Genomic DNA, 19,236 nt, shown 5'->3' with positions numbered 1-19,236 from the left:
ATTGGAGCGGACGAATGAATATTTACGCATTTGATTGAATGCGGCTCGTGATAAATTTTAGTATAAATGGTTGATCCTTTTATCGACCCAATCATATTCGAATCAATTCTCAAGTGGTTAAGAACACCAAAAGAATCTTAAACCATCAATCATGAAGGTAAGTTTAAATTGACCATTGAGAATCATGTGGATTTTAACAATATTATTTTATCACAGTGCATCGCAGCTGTAGTCATGGTGGCCCTCGCCGTTGTTGCTGAAGGTTCTTATGTTCCATCGATTTATGCTCATCACGCTGCGCCAGTGGTGACATATGCTGCCCATCATCTGGTCAACCCAACTGTTGTCCAATCAAACGATCATCATAGCTGGGCTCATGCTGCCATTGCCCACAACACTCTGGCTCATCATGCTCCAATTGTTGCCTACAACCATTGGGATGCTCATCACGTTCCAGCTGTTGTTGCTGTTGATAACCATCATGGTCACTGGGATAACCATCATCACTCTGCCGCAGTGATCGCCACCCCAGTACACCATTCTGCTTCGTATGTCGCTGCTAACCGTGGTGCCGTGCATAAGGCTCCTCTCGCCGGACACGCCGTCAACCAGAAGTCCCTGAATCTGGCTCCAGCTCCAGGAACTCTGTAAACTTTATAGACTGAATTTCGGAAACTGTTAGACCAATTTAATAAACATTATAATAATCGAGCAATATTTAGTGTTTCATTTAAGGCGGTATTCTAGTGTAGAGATATGACTTTCGGACATTTTTTCGAGCTCCGTAAAAATAAAACAAAGTATATTTTTTTGTATCCATTATACTGTTATTTGGTCATCTATCTTTTAGCAATAAAACAAAAATTGAGCGGGAAAAACATTCACAATAACAATAGTTACAAGCTGATGAAGTGAGGGGGCTCAAAAAAAGTTGTGCCATGGCGTACACGATCCCATCCCTTCTGGTTATCTGAAACAAAAAAATCGAACAGATCTGAATCAAAGATGCCGCTATCGCATGAACCTCGGACACGTCAAAAACATCTATTTTGACAAAATGGCGGCCATTTGAAAAACAAAATGAGGTTTGAAATATATTTTTCTATGTTTCCCGATTATTTTTTAAACAGTAAAATTTAAAAAATATATTTTTAGAGGTTCATGCGATAGAGAGATGCCTGCAGATAGTATCCATATAAATTGGACATGAATCGGTTCAGCAGTCGAGAAAAACACGTTTGAAGTACATGATTCTGGCCGTACTAGATGAGACACCGCATCACAAAAATGGCTCCAACTCGGTAAATATGCCTAAACTGCAGAAATATGAAGGAAAAACATTTTGACTTTTTTTTTTTTAAATAATCAGCTTATAAACTTGGTTTTAATTATCTTTAAGTTCTAATTGTCCTTTCATTTGATAGTAAGAGATCGAAAATCGTTTCAGCGGCTCGAAAGTTAGGATTATTTTAACATAAAAAATGGCGAAGTAAAAATATGTGGCTCCAACAGATTAACAGTGGAATACAGCTATTTGAATCAATGATCTCTCCTCAGCTAAACTTTTCTTCTTCCATTTTTGACCAATGAAACACAAGCGTCAAGATTACAGCGTTTGCAGAACAAAATAATGCGTATGATTTTACAATGTAATAGGATCACTTTCTTACATTTGACGCAGGATGCTTTGCAATGCTTATCTGTGAAGCATGGAATTGTGCATTCAACTATGGTGTTCATTTTTAAAGTAGTTAATCGATCGCTTCCTCGATATTTGTGTGATCGAGACACGAAAAAAATATAAGAGGTTGTGTCCAAGTTACGACCGCATTTTTGACGTAGAACTACACTGTTATTTCATATAAGTCCCTTGTTAATAACTTCGGATATTATTTAATAATGCTGTGAAATTTTAGAAATAACTATTTAGTAGAATGGTTTGATCGCCCTGAAATGGTTATTTTTATTGTAGAATCAGTTGACACTTGACCTTTTTCGCAATTGACATAGACTCAGCTACAGTCGACTATATACGTGTTGTGCCAGCACCATTATTCCACATCTCATAACTACATCAATATAACTTTGGCACCGCCTGGAAACAACAACAATGACAATACTTGCAAGTAAAAAATATCATTCTACATGTTATTTAGTATTGCCTCAGTGGGATCGCACCTCTAGACAGCATTCGTATATCGTAAACCAAGCGCCATACAAGCGTTCGTCATAGCATGCATACAGAACCATACATCGGTGGCTTGAAGCTACTAGGAATATAAACACTTCTCATCATTTTGCGCTATTCTCAATGGGAAAGCTTCTGGTAATATTACTGGCCTCGATAAAAGTTGCATTACTTTTCCATGCTCAAGATAAGCGCAGCTGTTATCCTTAGTGGAGAAAGTTTTGCAACTGGCAAGCGAAACCAAATCACATACAAATTCCCAGAACGACATTTACTTTCTTGGTGACTAAATAAATAAAATAAACTTTTTCTGTTAATCTCAATAACCTCGAAAAGAGTAGCATTGCTCCATCATTATCAAGATAAGCTCAAATGCAATCATAGTTGAAAGTAGTTTTGCGACTGGCACGCGAACCCAAATAAATTATAAGGTTCCAGCACGACATTCAAGAAGCTTAGTATTCTCCAAATATTTTTTGGCGCACAACCTTGAGCCTGCTTCGCCATATCGTCAGTTCAATTCATTGAATGCAATGTCAAAGGCGCCAACGAAGCCTTCATGATGACGGAAACCAAACAATGTGAACTGCTTGGAAAAAGACTGAATATTTGCCTCAGCAGGGATTCATTACTGATACCCTAACGCAAATATTTCCTTCCCGCACTATTTTACGTACGGGTTATAAAACACGCACGTCCGCACATCAATATCCATATTTCGATGGCTTGAAGCAACTAAATATACACACACTTATCACCGTTTTGCGCTTCTTTCAACAGAATTCTTTTCTGTTAATACTACCGGTCTAGATTAGCTTAGCTGCCATCCTAGGTGGAGAGAGTATTGCTACCGCCATGCGAAACCAAATCACAGACCAAATTCCAGAACATTTATTTTCTTGGTGAGCCGACAATAGCCTAGCTTGATGATTCCCCACACAATTGTGTAGCTCAGAACCTTAATGTAATGGCGTCAGTTTGATGCAATGACTGCAATGCCAGAGACATCACCGAATGAATAACTTGGTCACGTCCACAGCTCAACCCGAAACGAAGGCATGTGATGACGCAAAACAAGGCAGAAGAAGCGATGTTCATTGCTTTGAAAACAGAACGAGACTGAAAGTTTGCCTCAGCGAGATCCACTGTTTATACTCTAGGCAAACATTTCCCTTCATTCTTCTTCCTTTCCTTTGTTTACGGAGACTTTGAATCTTACGATTTCCCCTTCATTGCTCGTTATTGACAGCTCTGTTTGGGAAAGCACATATAACAGCAAAAAAAATGAATGGGAAAATGGAAACGCTTATAGTTTTCATGAATTTTAATCATTTAAACACCAGGGGATTATGATGGTTAGAATATCAAACAAATATTAGGGAATTTCCGATTCGTTTGGTATGTAAATCGCCAAAATTTGTTCGCTGCGAAAATAGTATTTAACGTTAACTTTATTTCATAAAAACGTGACCTGTTTTCTGATTTGGCCCCCCTAATGAAAGACGTAGTTCTACGTCAAAAAATTGTTGCAGTCCATGGTGGTATACACCGGATTCTTTTTCAACGCGATTTTTTTTGCATGATTTTTTTACGCGATTTGCTCGAAATTGCATGATTTTTTTTACGTGATTTGCTCGAAATTACGCGATTTTCTTTTTGCGCGCACGCATCTATCGCGTAAAAAAAGAATCCAGTGTACTGTTATTCACTCTATAAAAAAGATTGTTCGACTGATGAACGATGTTTGAATTTGAGCAGCTTTACATACAGCCATTCCATGCCAAACCGATATACTGGTTCTCAGATTTTCGTGAAAAGCGGTAATTTAATTCTTTATCGCAAAACATAAGACTCGTTTTTTTCAATTTTTTCATTAGGGTGACCATTTCCGTTTTAGGGTGGTCCGAAAATAATTTTTGAAGTACTGTACCGATTCCGATGACCAACATATCAAATTAAAGGCAATGAACTATTCTTCTTCGAAAAAAGTATAACACTTGCAAAAAAAAAATTGATTTTATTTTCATAATTATTGATTGTATTTGTTTTTTATAGTTTACATGGTCTCGGAACCGAGAGCGCTTTATATTTTTATATTTTTTCTTGCAAGCTGAGATTTTTTCACACAACATATTCGAAAATCAGTGAAACGTTATTTTTTGTTCTTATACAAAAATATCGCGCCCTTGGTCCCGAGATCATGTAAACTATAAAAACAAATCCAATCAAATCACCGAAACTCATTATTTTTCGACCTTTCAAAACACGGGTCTCCCTTAAGCAAATGGGGCGATAGCGAAGAGGATTGACAGAGGAGGAACAGCGGTTAAAAAATTTCTCAAGAATAGTCCTAGATGAGGCAAGATTTCAAACCGGGACAGGAGCCGCATTATATAGTTTGGGGAGTCTGGAAATCTCAATGCCTCGGGAATCAAACAGGGATGTGACCTTCCCGTATCGAAAAGACCTGTATCTAACATTTTTCGAGGATCTGGACATGTTGTTTACAATGAAAAGGCGAAGAAACCTAACCTTACCCTAAGGTACGTACAGGCGAGATTGGAATTTGCTAAACAACACATGAACTGGGAAGCGGAGTATCAGTTAAATTTATCAGTTTCATGTTTTAATCTATTTTTGAGTATAAAATATGAGATTCGCTTATGAGAATTTGTACTCCGAATATGTGTTCTCACAATTTGAAAAAAATTTTTTGACAATTGGACTGGGATATTCAATGGTGAAATTTACTTGATGTTCTAAGATTTTATAGAGCCTCTGTTTATATTTTGAACATATAGTTTTTAGCACCCAAACAGTTCAAATATATGGGTGCGCTTATAGGCACTTCTCGCACTGTATGTATACATTTATGTCTGCAAATAAAATCAGTTCTTCTTTTTAGTAAATTGGTATCAATGCTGACAAAAATAAAACATCTTTTCAAAAACTCGTTTTTCTCAAACCTCTGTGGAGGATGAGGGCGGAACCATCATCTCCATCATTAAAACTTTCAGATAATCGATAAATATATGTAGAAGATTTGAACAATATCGGAGATTTTTTTCAGTCCAACGTTTTTTTTCGTGAAAACCAGCACTTAAAAATCGAATTTGACCACAAACATTGAAATTGAAACAGGAGGCAAAATCGTTTTCACGTATTGATGAAATAAAATATAAAATATTGCTTGCTCATTATAACATTTATTCATTGGTCTAACAGGTTTGATAATTCAGTCTATGTAATTTACAGAGTTCCTGGGGCTGGGGCCAGATTCAGGGACTTCTGGTTGACGGCGTGTCCGGCGAGAGGAGCCTTATGCACGGCACCACGGTTAGCAGCAACGTACGAAGCGGAATGATGTACTGGGGCGGCGATCACAGCGGCAGTGTGATGATGGTTATCCCAATGACCATGATGGTTATCAACCGCAACGACGGCTGGAACGTGATGAGCATCCCAATGGTTGTAGGCAACAATCGGAGCATGATGAGCCAGAGTGTTGTGGGCAATGGCAGCATGAGCCCAGCTATGATGATCGTTTGATTGGACAACAGTTGGGTTGACCAGATGATGTGCAGCATATGTCACCACTGGCGCAGCGTGATGAGCGTAAATCGATGGAACATAAGAACCTTCAGCAACAACGGCGAGGGCCACCATGACTACAGCTGCGATGCACTGTGATAAAATAATATTGTTAAAATCGACATGATTCTCGATGATCAATTTCAACTTACCTTCATGATTGATGGTTTAAGATCCTTTTGGTGTTCTTAACAACTTGAAGATTGATTCGAATATGATTGGGTCGAAGAAAGGATCAACAATTTATACTAAAATTATATCACGAGCCGCATTCAATCAAATGCGTAAATATTCATTCGTCCGCTCCAATTCTAACCGAAAATGATTCAAAGCAACACACAAAAGTAATTGCCTTCGGTCTTCTCTCGAGAACTGCTGTTGCTCGTGTCAAATAAAATCAACATCCACATAATTTTTTGTAAAGAAAACATCGTGTTTTAGTGAAAGTAAATAATCGTTCACTTCCGTATTAGATACGTCAATTTTTGTATAAATTCCTTGTAGTGGAAGAGTATGTTGTCACAATTCCACTAACACTCAACCTATTCACATCTTTCGAGTGAACATTAGAACAACAATCATGAAGGTAATTAGTTATTCATTGCGGTACAAATAATTCATTATTCACAATCATGTCATTTATTCCAGTGCATCGCAGCTGTAGTCATGGTGGCCCTCGCCGTTGTTGCTGAAGGTTCTTATGTTCCATCGATTTACGCTCATCACGCTGCACCAGTGGTGACATATGCTGCACATCATCTGGTCAACCCAACCGTGGTTCAGTCCAACGATCATCATAGCTGGGCTCATGCTGCCATTGCACACAACACTCTGGCTCATCATGCTCCGATTGTTGCCTACAACCATTGGGATGCTCATCACGTTCCAGCCGTCGTTGCTGTTGACAACCATCATGGTCATTGGGATAACCATCATCACGCTGCTGCTGTGATCGCCGCCCCAGTGCACCATTCTGCTTCGTATGTCGCTGCTAACCGTGGTGCCGTTCATAAGGCTCCACTTGCCGGACACGCCGTCAACCAGAAGTCCCTGAATCTGGCCTCAGCTCCAGGAACTTTGTAAATTATATAGACTGATTTGCCGAAACTGTTAGACCAATGAATAAATGTTATAATGAGCAAGCAATATTCTGTATTTTATTCGCTTTAGAGTAGATTTTTTTGCTTATAGGTATGCTTTTATTACCTTATTATACATTTATCCCTATTGAAACTCCATGTCAATCCCTCATTATTCGAAACAGTGCAGTAATCACTGAAATCACGGCAAATGCTTCGAAACGCGAGTTCACTGCTTTCACGAAATCGAATAATGTTCCTTCTGATGGTTTCGACTTAAGAAACAGTTAACAGTTCTAGGACGCGAGCCCCGCTAAACAGGACTGATGGTTGAACACGGGTATGCTGAACTGAACTAGAAAAAGAGTGAATCAACTTTGGAACACTAGATTCATTCTTTTTGTATGTTAAAATTACTCTGTGAACTACTGTTTTTGTAGGCAAAGGAATGATTTAATCATATTTTAGGTCAATATGATGCGTAATGGGAGCGCAATCGTTCTGGTGGTTGTTACAATGGTGGCAATTTGACTTTGCCACCCGCACAACACAATCCTGTTGCATATGAATGAAACTTTAGTGTAATGAAATATTGGCATATCACATCCATGGACGCAAAGAAATACGAACACAATTTGTTGTAGCCAATTGTGAAAGCATGTTTGAAAGCGACGCGTAAAAATTGGATATTCACGACACTCACGACTTCTCACTCGACGATTATCGTCGCAGATTGCGATTGCGCTACTATCTCAATCGTCAATATTTGAAACTGTTTTCCATTCCTTCTGCGTTCGTTCTGTATGAATTTGCGATAAATGGTTTCGAAGCAGTTGCTCAGTGGTTTGATTAGCACTTTAAATCACAAATCTTTGTGTATTGTAACTGCACGAACCAATGTGAGATCATCTATTTAGCGGAAAATGTGTCCCGTGTTTTGGATGGGAATTATATTCAGAAACAAACATTTTCTTCATTATTTTAGTGGTACCAAGATGATATTATTAAAGACCTCTGTATTGTCAGCTTGTATTGGCCTCCGAGAGCTGCGGTTAGCCGCAAGCAACTTGTTGACATGTGTCTTTTTCACTCTCTCATCATCATAGAAATAAAGAAATTTTCATCTTTTTCGCGATAATATGATAATATGTTTAAGGCTCACAGTGTCGGTGTATGTGACTCGAGAAATTTGTTTACAATCAAATATTTCATTGAAGATTCTGCTATTCCTGAGGATTGAGAATACCACTGTTGTCTGGACCTTTTTACCTTTTAAATGATGGAAATAAGTCACAATACAATTATCATCTATTGGAAAGCAACCAGTTACAAGATTTCATGAGCAAATTGGCTCATGACATCATGAAACTGTGCGTTATTTAAACATTGTTTTGTTTTTTTTCATATAGCAAATAATGACGACACCACATTTTGTTTACCAATCCAAGTATACTCTGCCTACTGCTCCACCCCATATGTACCTCATTGGGGTTAGACGAAGGCAGTTCAATGTGCCGGTGAGAGATGTGTTGGCTCGGTTAGACCTTGATTACATGTCCCAAATATATTCCTTAGTTTTCCTTTAAGCTATCGATGTTCGTGTGTGATTATCCTTATATCCTTATACCCTCCTTTTCTTCCTTTGTGGGTAATTGGTCCCCTTGCTATAAACAGGAGAATAAGTTGAAATGTAAATTAACAATAGATGTACGAATAGATTTAAGAATTGAGTATGTGTGATTATCAATATTGTAAAAATTTCCTTATATCCCATCCTTTTTCTGAGAAAATATGTAACCCTTCTAATCTCGAGTCCACCGCGAGTAATCGGTTTCTCACATTCGTTCTCACAAGATTTAAGAGAATTATTTATATATATAGTTTTTAAAATATTTTCAAGAATTCGGCTCGTTTAAACTTATGTAATTGAGCCTGTAAAAAAAACGAATTAATAAAAAAAAGATGATATTATCATGGTTCACAGTTTTGATGAGTGTGACATGGAAAATAGTCAGTAATCAATCCTGCTTGATTACCGAAAAAGTTATTCCTCCTCAGAACTAAAGATAAGTATGCACTTTGGTCCATTTCGCTATTTAAGCAATAAAGAAAGTCGCGATACAATTGTTATCAATTGAAAACAGTTTTATGATTTCTTGAGTTGTTGAAAATACTCACGACTCCATTATATTTTTAACTAAAATTAAAATATCATAGAATCGTACATTCATCCAAATCATAGATGTCATGCAATATTTTGTCTGTTTTCATAGGTTTGCTCCGTTCACTTTTTTTTCTATCGAAACTTGTAAGTTTCAGAATTTCTGTAAAATTATGTCTGCTCGTATTTTCAGAGAACGATTGAGCCCTTATATGTTGTTCATCAATAACATCTTTCAAATTTAAACCTGTCATTGTGCGTTCAATTTTAAAGATACTGCACATCGCTAGCTCTCCATATTGTGATTCCTGTAAGTCCCAACTAGGCTTCCAGGTGCTTCAGAAGTAGGTTTCCTGGATATATCTAGTCTAAAAAGTGCAATGAATTTCATAATAATAAATACGCTTGTTAGCATAAGATTTTTTAGAATGTTCAACATTCTAAAAATGTTTTGCTCAGTTCTGCTCTGAATATTGAGAGTTTTCTAAATTGAATCGTTACGTATGATAAAAAAAATCATTTACTTTGATAATCTCCAAAAGAGAAGTTAATGGCCTCTTTTCGACGTCATCGCTGACTGAAAACATAATTCCTTCTGAATTCAGACGACACATTGTGTTAATATTGATAAAATCCACGAGAAAAGTGGTTGACTCATGTTTTCTTTCCTGAATATATACTTTTCTTCGTCTCGAAATGTAACTGTTTTCAGATAGACGAAAAAACATTGTGGCGTCGAATCGTAGAAATTTCATAAACCTAGTCTTAACTGTTCACTTTCAGCTTCAATGTATTGGATTTGTTCGGAATTTGTACTGTATGGTTAGCCTCAGAACTCAGAACAGAAATTCTATAGAGTTTCCCGATTTTTTTCAGTGAGAGCTAGGCTTTTTTGTTTTGATCATGGCTTTCACATTACAAGTCGGACTCGATTATATACAGACCCGATTATATATAGACTCGATCATATGTGATTCGATTATATTCAATTTTGTACTGGATTATATACAGTTTGGAAAAAAATATATTTTTTTATATTTCAAACATGACATATTTCAAGAAGAAATGTAACCTTTCATCGGTAAAATGTAATTTAGGTGGCTATTACATGTACAGTGGGGTAAATCGTGATTTTAGAGGATTTTGCTTGAGTTTTCACCAGGAATTGTTTATACCGATATTGCAGGTGATTTAAGAAAGATAGAAGCTGGGTGTCAAAGAACAAATTGTAGAGCGGTTAGGGAGCTTTAATTTAATTGATAGAAACAATCTAGTTTAATATATTTTTTTACGATGAAATTATTAATAACAAATTAAAAACTATTACCTTTTAAGTTTTTCACTTCCAAAATGTTATTAAAATGAACTAATTTAGATGTTGTACTACTATATCCTGTACTAAATTTTCTCATCTTTCAAATGAAAGCAACAGAATTGTATTCCGTAGCGTACTTTGTAATGTAGAGCCAGTTTGAGGCAACAAAGTCCGAGTCCGAAAGTTCAATAAGTTTGTCATTGTTGAAATTGGAACATATGCGTAGAAGGATTTTTTTCATAAAATTTGATCGTCTATCACTTGCTGAGAGAGTTTTGATAAATTTATTTTTTTCATGTGAGAAAAGTGTTTTCTGACTTTAATCAAATTCCTCTCATATATTCAAAAAACGAAAAAATGCAAGCAAACGAATAAAAAAATTGTTTTTGACTCGATTATATACAGTGAAAAGAAATCAAAAACTGTATATAACCGAGTCCGCGCTGTATCTTACCACTGCTGTACACGACCTTACAGATGGATAGTTTAATGATTTCTGTATTGATGAAACATAATTTTCATGCTGAAATATCTTTATTTCGTGTTTGCACCTCATTTTTAGTCCTTTATCGCGTTATCCACGAATTTCGTTATTTGCGATGACCTTGTCAGACAATCTCGCAGATAATCGGGGTTCCACTGTAATGCCTGTCTCCTGGGAGGGGTTTTCTCATTTTTCCTCCAGTAGAAAGAAAAAAATTGAATTGATTATCGCTCAAAATAGTTTCGCTTGCACTGATTACAAGGAGTTGGCTTTTAATGGCCTTCGAAAAATTCCTCAATTTGCAGCTAATAAGACCACACGAGCGATTGCGGCTAATTGGCAAAAAAGCGTTCCGGAAGCATTTGGCCTAATTTTTGCCTGCATTCCTGCTATGGAATTAATCAATCTACATTAATGCGACCCGGCCCTAGCAACAAAGCAGCGATCACCTGTACGAGATCAGTGAGCAACATATCAAGCCGAATAATAACTGCACATAATAAAATCGTCATTGACACCCCATCACCAATCAAAAAAAGCACATTATCGAATGTTTGACCTGCTGCGGCTTGAATCGGGGCGCAGAGTGTGACGTCTGTTTGTAAACCGGTTGCCGGCACGGAGGCTCGACCCCCGTTCATAACGAGTGCAAATTACCGCTTGCGACTCGGGGAAGTCTTTGTACGGAAACATTTCGGCAGTTATCTGCACGCAGTAAAAAGATACAAAAAATTATAATCTCACAGGTGCGGTCAAGAAGTGAATGCGCATAATTGAGCTTATTTTGATTGGGGGCGAATTATTCCGATCTGGAGCCATGATTGTCAGTTCATTATTGTCGGTAAAATATAAAAGTGGATTGCTTCTGATGTCTGATATCATTTTTAACACATCAATTAACGTGTCCACAGGTAGCTCTTAAAACAACAATCATGAAGGTATGTTAGAATATTTTAAGTTCCATGTTTCGAATGATCATATGTTTATTACGCTTTAATCTAGTGCATCGTAGCTGTAGTCATGTTGGCCCTCGCCGTTGTTGCTGAAGGTTCCTACATTCCTTCGATTTATGCTCATCATGCTGCCCCAGTGGTGACTTACGCCGCCCACCATTTGATCAACCCCACCGTGGTTCAGTCCAATGATCATCACAGCTGGGCCCATGCTGCCGCCGTGCATCATGCTCCAATTGTAACGTACAACCATTGGGATGCCCATCATGTTCCAGCCGTCGTTGCTGTCGACAATCACCATGGTCACTGGGATAACCATCACCATCATGCCGCCTCGGTGGTCGTTGCTCCTGTTGAGCACTCTGCTACTTATGTTGCTGCTAACCGTGGTGCTGTTCACAAGGCTCCACTAGCCGGGCATGCTGTTAACCAGAAGTCTCTGAACTTGGCACCAGCTCCAGGAACTTTGTAAATAATTTAATCCAATGAGAAACGTAGATATGTATATTTATGAATAAAGTTTAGTTGCTTCAAATCAATCGTAGTGTTGTTCACTGTATATAATCAAATCCTTATATAATCGAGTCAAACAAAATATTGTTTGACGTAGGACTACGTCTAACCGGAAGATATAGGGGGTGAAATGAAAATCTAGGCACTGAACAAGTAGGAAAAAATGCAAGATTTGGATCGCTTATAACTCGAGCATTTCTCAATAGATCGCAAAGGTTTTTGCATCAATTGATAGGAAATATATCTACGCATCTATCATAACGAATAACATTTCATTTTTCTTGAGATAAATAATTGAATAATGGTGAAATATCAAGCATTGTCCAAATGCACTATGTGCCCATTTTTGATTGGTCCATTTTGTGCTCCTCAAATCGTAACTACCTAAACGGGCAACCAGAGCAGCAGCCAAATACAATGAAGCACGATTGGGAAGGAAAAAGAACAAAAATGAACGAAACATTGGTCGCAGTCTCACACATGCGTAATTCTCGAGCCAGCCAGTCAGCTTTAAAAATCCCCGCTCCGCTGCCGTAACGATCATTCTCATCCAAACCGTACACCACATCTTTTCGCATCACATCACATCAACAAACCAACACATGGTACATGGTACTGGACGTGACAAAGGAGGACAAGTTAAGGGGAAGGCAAAATCCCGCTCGAACCGTGTTGGTCTGCAGTTCCCCGTAGGTGTATCCGCCAATTGCTCCGCAAGGGTAGCTAGGCCGAGCGCGTTAGTATCAGTGCACCAGTCCACCTAGCCGGCGTTATATAGTTTCGGCCGCCGAAGTGATCGAGTTGGCTGGCAAAGCTGCTCGCGACGATAAGAAAACCCGCATTCAGAACAGAACACATTCGGTTCGGTGGATATCAAAACAACAACAGGCAGTTGCAGCGAGTGGCGAGTGGCAAACGCAATCGCAAAACGGCAGCAGGTAGCGGAAGAAAAAAAGTTTGTTCTTTATACAAACTGCTTTGGTGACAAATCCAGAACAAGGCGGCATCGAGGGCGTTCGAAATGGTTTTTTTTTTCAAAACCACGAGTACTATGTTTTCTAAATTGGAACCATTTCATAAAATACGGCGCTTTTCAGGGCCATTAAACCATCCAAAAAAGAGTTTACGAAATACAGTTCAATGCTTTCTAAAACAATATCCAAAATAATAATAAAACACAAATTGATTTTTTTATAATTTGTTTGCCAGGATATGATGAGTATGAGAATTTGGCAGTTGTTCTGAGCTTATTGGTGGTTGGGGACATTCCCGATTATTCAATTTTCACCAATTCTTTCAAGTTTCTGTCAATCAAATTAAAGGTTTCAAATCGCTCTACAATTCGTTCTTTTAAAACCCAACTTCTACCGTTCTTAAATTCTCTGCAATGTCGTTATAAACAATTTCAGGTGAGAAAAAATCTCAAAATCTTCAATAATCATGATTACTACTCCACTGTTCTTATAAAAGCCAAATAAATTTCACCTTAACGATGAAATAATACATTTTGTCTTGAAATAAGCCATATTTAAAATATAAAAAAAAAAATGTATATAATCGAGTCCAAAATTGTAAATAATCGAACCATACATAATCGAGTCCGAACTGTACATGTTTTAATAGCATCTTCCAGACCCAGATTTGAAATTTGAATTGCAGTTTTCAGTTTTAATCCAATTAGGTCACATAGCATCTGCATTGTTGAAAAAAGTAAATGATTTGGATTTCAGATCTTTATTTCAGGTTGTGCTACAAATTTTATACATTCCAGATGTGGAATCGATTTTTTTTCTCAATCAGATCAGATGTGGTTCGAATTATCCCTAGAATCCAATTCTCTTAATGGATAAATTTCACGTTCACATCTCTGGCGCAGCGTTTACTCGTATTTTATTTTCATATCTGCATTCAAGTTCTACACCCAAACTAGCGTCGGCAGAAAACATGTTTTTCTTTGTGATGAATGGTGAAATGATTGTACCCAAAAAAAGTTCAAACGATGTCAGCGGGGATCGAAACATAACCGGCAGTAATGTAAAGTTGTCCTGTTTCAAATCAGAATGTCAAAAGTTGTGCGAAAATTTAATTTTGGGTGCAGCTTCTATATTACAAATTACATATGCAGATTACAGTTATGTTGTGAATTCCATCTCGAATACAAATTTTATGTTTCAGGCTCAAGATCTATGACCCTAGATTCCAAATTCAGATTTCAGGTTCTGTTTTCAGTCTCACATTGTACAGGGTTATATTCCGTCGAAGGTTTTTTAGCTACGCATTTCAACGTACATCCTTTTTCTTCCAAGATATTTGCAGGTATACCTTTTACTTCAACATATTATGAAGAAATCATAAATGAACTAACAACAACAGGTTTTATGGAGAGAACACACAAATATCATACAATACAGACTACTGATCCGTATCGTTATCGAAGAGTTTTACCAGTAGCTGTTGTAAATTATTTTTTTAGCAGATTGATTACACCTTGCCTGACGAAATAGAGTGGAATGACACTTGATGAAAGTTCAAAAAGATTCAGCAGTAAGTTTCGAAGGAAATGTGGATGATCCATCTCTCTTAAACTAAGCTCACAGGATTTCACGAATTTCCTTAGAATGTCTTACTTGCATTTACAACAGTTAGAAATAAGCTCGATTCGAATTTTCAATTATTCAAAAATCTTTATCACATTCTACACAAAACAACTGATAACAAAATTGTATGAGTATTTTAAGGTTTGTTGACCTGATAATGTATAGCTAACAACTGTTCAACCCATGTATTCCGAATTTGTGGTTCCTCGGGTTGTATTAGTTGTTAGTACGAAAATGGAAGTGTTTTCTTCAAATCAAAGCAAGTAGTGGATACGCTTCGATTACGTGACAACACCTATATATTTTTTTCATTTGGACGTAAAGTCGAAGGTCTACATGGGTCATAGTTCATTGTCTACAGGATTGTGAAATTGGTCGCAGAAATTTCAAATTTCATCGAAATTTGGAATCTGATAATAGATTATGTCAATTACGGTTATCATTCAAAAGAAATGATAAAGAAAATTATAAATTTCAAAGAAAACTTTGTATAGTGTGATTCCTCAAAAACTACTAACCAAATTTGCCGAAGAAAATCCGCTCGTCGAAACGAAAAAAAAAACTAAAGCATCAGTCCAATTTTCTACACATAGGGGTAGTGGGGGCAAATTGGTCACCTGCTTGTTTGGTACTATAACTATTGACTATAGATGCCGTATTGATAGTCACCTTATGTTTGAAGAATTTAATGACTTTTGAGTCACCCTGTACTTCAGTAGAGCTGTCGAATGTAAAAATATAAATAAAAACATAAATTGCTCTCTCGATAGCCATTCGGCCGTAGTTCTGTGCGCATGGTATCTTAGGAATTTCTCTTGAAATTTAGTTTATTTAATCTGATATATTGGACAAATCATCAGGTTGGACGACTGTTTACAAATTCTAGGAGAGGTGAACAGATATTTTGTTTCAGCTCAGCGATTAATTAGCATAGAAATTACTTTGAAGTTTGGGGGCAAAGTGGTCATAGGTGAATAACGACTTACAATGTTCTGTTAACTAAAGTTGATTTACCGCATCACATTCTGCTCTTGAAGAAGATCCTTTTATTGTTTTGGCCCTGGATAAATATGCCACTCCAACTAAACAAAGCCTCATTTTTCGGAACGTGATGTGTTTCTTATTACGTTTACGTTGTATGCATGAGAATTTGGACGAAAAAACGCATATATCTATCCCATTTATTTAGCTCCACATGTGCGAGTGACCACTTTACCTCCAAGCAAAAAAAAAGTTAGATTTTTAACCTCTTTTTCTAATGATGAAAAGTGTACTACAGGCAAACCTTTTTTTGTGCGGGGGATAGGAACCGCATAAAAAAATCGCATAAAAAATCGTGCAAAACTTCACCAGTAGCTTTAAAAAATCGTGTTCGGTACACATTTTGAAAAAAAACTTTTTTGTGCGGTAGATAGGGACCGCATAAAAAAGTTTCCCCCAAGAAAATAACTCAAATCCGCGCCGTTAACTGTTCAATTTCCTTTTGTTTCCCTGCTTTGCGATGGAACAGTTTGCCTTTTCGGTTGCTCGTGGCTGCTTTGTGCTTTTAGTTGCATATCGAAACGTGTTGCTGTTAGAAATCATGTCATGCAGAAACTTAGAAAAACTTAGAGCATTTGATGGGAGGAGGGTAATGATTTCAGAAGTGGATAATTGAGACGCAAATATGCTTTTTTCGCACTGAAATGCATATAAACCATCGAAAAAAACTAAATGGATGATAACTTCGTCAAATATGCTTCTTTTCATATACCGCATAAAAAAATTGCACAAAAAAAACCGCACAAGAACAGAAAATCACACAAAAAAAAACCGCACAAAAACAGGTTTTACTGTATTTCGAATTTTTATAGTAAAAGCCGTCGTCTATCTTGAAGAACTATGAGTTGAACTATAATATTCTTCGAGAAACGGGAATTGAATCGGTTTGTGGACGCTGGAAATGGGCATATTCCTTAGGGTGACCACTTTGCCCCCACTTCCCGTACGAGTATCACACTAATGACTACACTAGAATAAATTACTTCCATCATTCGCCGACAAATAATTCATGACGAGTGCGAGAGCTGTCGTCTAGAATTATGGTCTATTAGCGAGAATGGAGCGGGTGGATGGAGCAAAAACAAAACTTAACATCGCCATCAGTGTAAGGAAGTGTTTATGTGATTAATTTCGATTTTATGACGCATAATGGTATCTTGCTTAAAAATCTGTTCGTGCTATCGTGACGCTTGATCTCTTCTCTAGACATTCGCGGCTGATTGAGGTGTGTCCGTTAGCCGATTGAGTAGAATTTCGGTTTATAGAAAGTTGACCCACGAATGATGGGTAAATTGGTCCGAAGAATTGAAAGGTGTTAAGTTTGGTATAAAAGTGATCCAATTTCGGGGATCATTATCACAGTTAATTTGTCAATCGACCTCAAAGCAACTGCAAAATAATAATCATGAAGGTAAGTTGTAATTTCTGAACAAAAGTCCAGTTGATTTTAGTTTTATCATTTTATCACAGTGCATCGCAGCTGTAGTCATGGTGGCCCTCGCCGTTGTTGCCGAAGGCTCTTATGTTCCATCGATTTACGCTCATCACGCCACTCCAGTAGTGACTTATGCTGCCCATCATCTGGTCAACCCAACTGTTGTCCAATCAAACGACCATCACAGCTGGGCTCATGCTGCCATTACTCACAACACTCTGGCTCATCATGCTCCAATTGTTGCCTACAACCATTGGGATACTCATCACGTTCCAGCCGTTGTTGCTGTCGACAGCCATCACGGTCATTGGGATAACCATCATCACACTGCTGCTGTGATCGCCGCCCCAGTGCACCATTCCGCTTCGTATGTCGCTGCCAATCGTGGTGCTGTCCACAAGGCTCCACTCGCTGGACATGCCATCAACCAGAAGTCCCTGAATCTTGCTGCTGCTCCAGGAACTCTGTGAATAATTGTGATGTTTTGATTATGGTCCCATTGTGAATAAATAAGTTATTGAAATAAACAAATGTAAAGGGTGTGTCACATCAAATTGCATCACGGAAAAAACGCTGTAGAAATTTAATTTTTAGGAATTATATTATCAGCTTTGGTTTTATAATCAGATAAGAGTGTATAGATCACGTTGGCCATGCTTCACTGTCAATTTTACGTAAATTTGGAAAAATGTCGTCGAACGAAAAAGAGCGTCGTGAATTAATCTTGTACACTCATTTCGAGAATCCGGAGTTGTCACATCGGGACATCGGTAAGATGCTGGGAATCGTCCAATCCACGGTCAGCAGAGTACTTAAACGATACTTCGAGAACCTAACCATCGACCGGAAGGTGAAGAACGGCCAAAATGGATGCCCCGTCAGTGAAAAAGATCACAAGCGCGTAGTTAAGCAGTTTAGACGTGATCCGAGAAGTTCGGTCCGGGATGTCGCCAATAAGCTGAATTTGTCAAGTTTATTCGTCCAGCGGACCAAGCAGCGGGAGGGCATGCGTACATACAAGGTTCAGAAGGCTCCTAACCGCGACGAAAGGCAAAACATGGTGGGGAAGACGCGAGCCCGGAAGCTGTACACCGAAATGCTGACGAAGCCGCATTGCCTGGTAATGGACGACGAAACCTACGTCAAAGCGGACTTTCCTCAGCTGCCGGGCCTGTTGTTCTTCTCCGCAGAGGACAAATTCAGCGTTCCGGAGGAGATTCGCAAGCAGAAACTATCCAAGTTTGCCAAAAAGTACATGGTGTGGCAAGCGATCTGCTCTTCCGGAAAGCGGAGCGCCCCCTTCGTGATGACCGGCACGGTAAACGGGCAGGTTTACCTTAAGTAGTGCCTACAGAAGCGCTTACTACCACTATTGAAGCAGCACGAGGGCCCGACCATCTTCTGGCCGGATCTCGCTTCGTGCCACTATTCAAAGGACGTGTTGGAGTGGTACGAAGCCAACGGGGTCACCTTCGTGTCAAAGGAAATGAACCCGCCCAACGCGCCGGAGCTTCGCCCAATAGAGAAATATTGGGCGATTATGAAGCAGGCCCTCCGGAAGAACCCAAAAGTTGTCAAATCGGAAGCGGACTTCAAGAGAAAATGGATTTCTGTTCAAAAAAAACTACAACCTGACGTTGTACAGAACCTTATGGACGGGGTAAAGAGGAAGGTGCGAGCATACGGGCTTGGGCTCGAAGTATGAATAAAAAGAAAATGCCAAAAGTTGTTTAATAGTTTTTATTTTACTGTCTAAAATTTTCAAAAGGATCGGTCTACTGGGCGAATTTCTACAGCGTTTTTTCCGTGATGCAATTTGATGTGACACACCCTTTAGTTGAATACTTTTTTGACATAAACATTGCATTCTTGCAGAAAC

At 38.2% G+C, this 19,236-nt stretch overlaps 5 protein-coding genes across 5 annotated transcripts; 4 read left to right on the top strand and 1 right to left on the bottom strand.

Annotated features, from left to right (window-relative positions):
• Positions 1 to 107: 107 nt before the first annotated feature.
• On the top strand, positions 108 to 711 carry LOC129780507 (adult cuticle protein 1-like). The gene is made up of 2 exons (XM_055788829.1): positions 108 to 157; positions 217 to 711. Exons 1-2 carry the CDS (start codon positions 152 to 154, stop codon positions 649 to 651), a joined length of 441 nt encoding a protein of 146 aa, XP_055644804.1. The 5' UTR covers positions 108 to 151; the 3' UTR covers positions 652 to 711.
• Positions 712 to 5,385: 4,674 nt separating this feature from the next.
• LOC129780447 (adult cuticle protein 1-like) lies at positions 5,386 to 6,001 on the bottom strand. Its single transcript, XM_055788733.1, has 2 exons — positions 5,932 to 6,001; positions 5,386 to 5,872 (listed from the first exon to the last, which is right to left on the bottom strand). The coding sequence occupies exons 1-2, from the start codon at positions 5,935 to 5,937 to the stop codon at positions 5,438 to 5,440; spliced, it is 441 nt and encodes a 146-aa protein (XP_055644708.1). The 5' UTR covers positions 5,938 to 6,001; the 3' UTR covers positions 5,386 to 5,437.
• A 313-nt stretch (positions 6,002 to 6,314) lies between these two features.
• LOC129773438 (histidine-rich protein PFHRP-II-like) lies at positions 6,315 to 6,892 on the top strand. The gene is made up of 2 exons (XM_055777046.1): positions 6,315 to 6,365; positions 6,428 to 6,892. Exons 1-2 carry the CDS (start codon positions 6,360 to 6,362, stop codon positions 6,860 to 6,862), a joined length of 441 nt encoding a protein of 146 aa, XP_055633021.1. The 5' UTR covers positions 6,315 to 6,359; the 3' UTR covers positions 6,863 to 6,892.
• A 4,821-nt stretch (positions 6,893 to 11,713) lies between these two features.
• LOC129773196 (adult cuticle protein 1-like) lies at positions 11,714 to 12,243 on the top strand. The gene is made up of 2 exons (XM_055776785.1): positions 11,714 to 11,756; positions 11,821 to 12,243. Exons 1-2 carry the CDS (start codon positions 11,751 to 11,753, stop codon positions 12,241 to 12,243), a joined length of 429 nt encoding a protein of 142 aa, XP_055632760.1. The 5' UTR covers positions 11,714 to 11,750.
• A 4,888-nt stretch (positions 12,244 to 17,131) lies between these two features.
• LOC129780536 (adult cuticle protein 1-like) lies at positions 17,132 to 17,841 on the top strand. The gene is made up of 2 exons (XM_055788897.1): positions 17,132 to 17,333; positions 17,393 to 17,841. The coding sequence occupies exons 1-2, from the start codon at positions 17,328 to 17,330 to the stop codon at positions 17,825 to 17,827; spliced, it is 441 nt and encodes a 146-aa protein (XP_055644872.1). The 5' UTR covers positions 17,132 to 17,327; the 3' UTR covers positions 17,828 to 17,841.
• The last annotated feature ends 1,395 nt before the right edge of the window (positions 17,842 to 19,236 follow it).

The sequence above is a fragment of the Toxorhynchites rutilus genome, chromosome 3 (assembly GCF_029784135.1).
Source record: "Toxorhynchites rutilus septentrionalis strain SRP chromosome 3, ASM2978413v1, whole genome shotgun sequence".
Lineage (NCBI taxonomy): Eukaryota > Metazoa > Arthropoda > Insecta > Diptera > Culicidae > Toxorhynchites > Toxorhynchites rutilus.
Note: the sequence above shows the minus strand (reverse complement) of the source record. Positions and strands in the feature narration are given on the sequence as shown.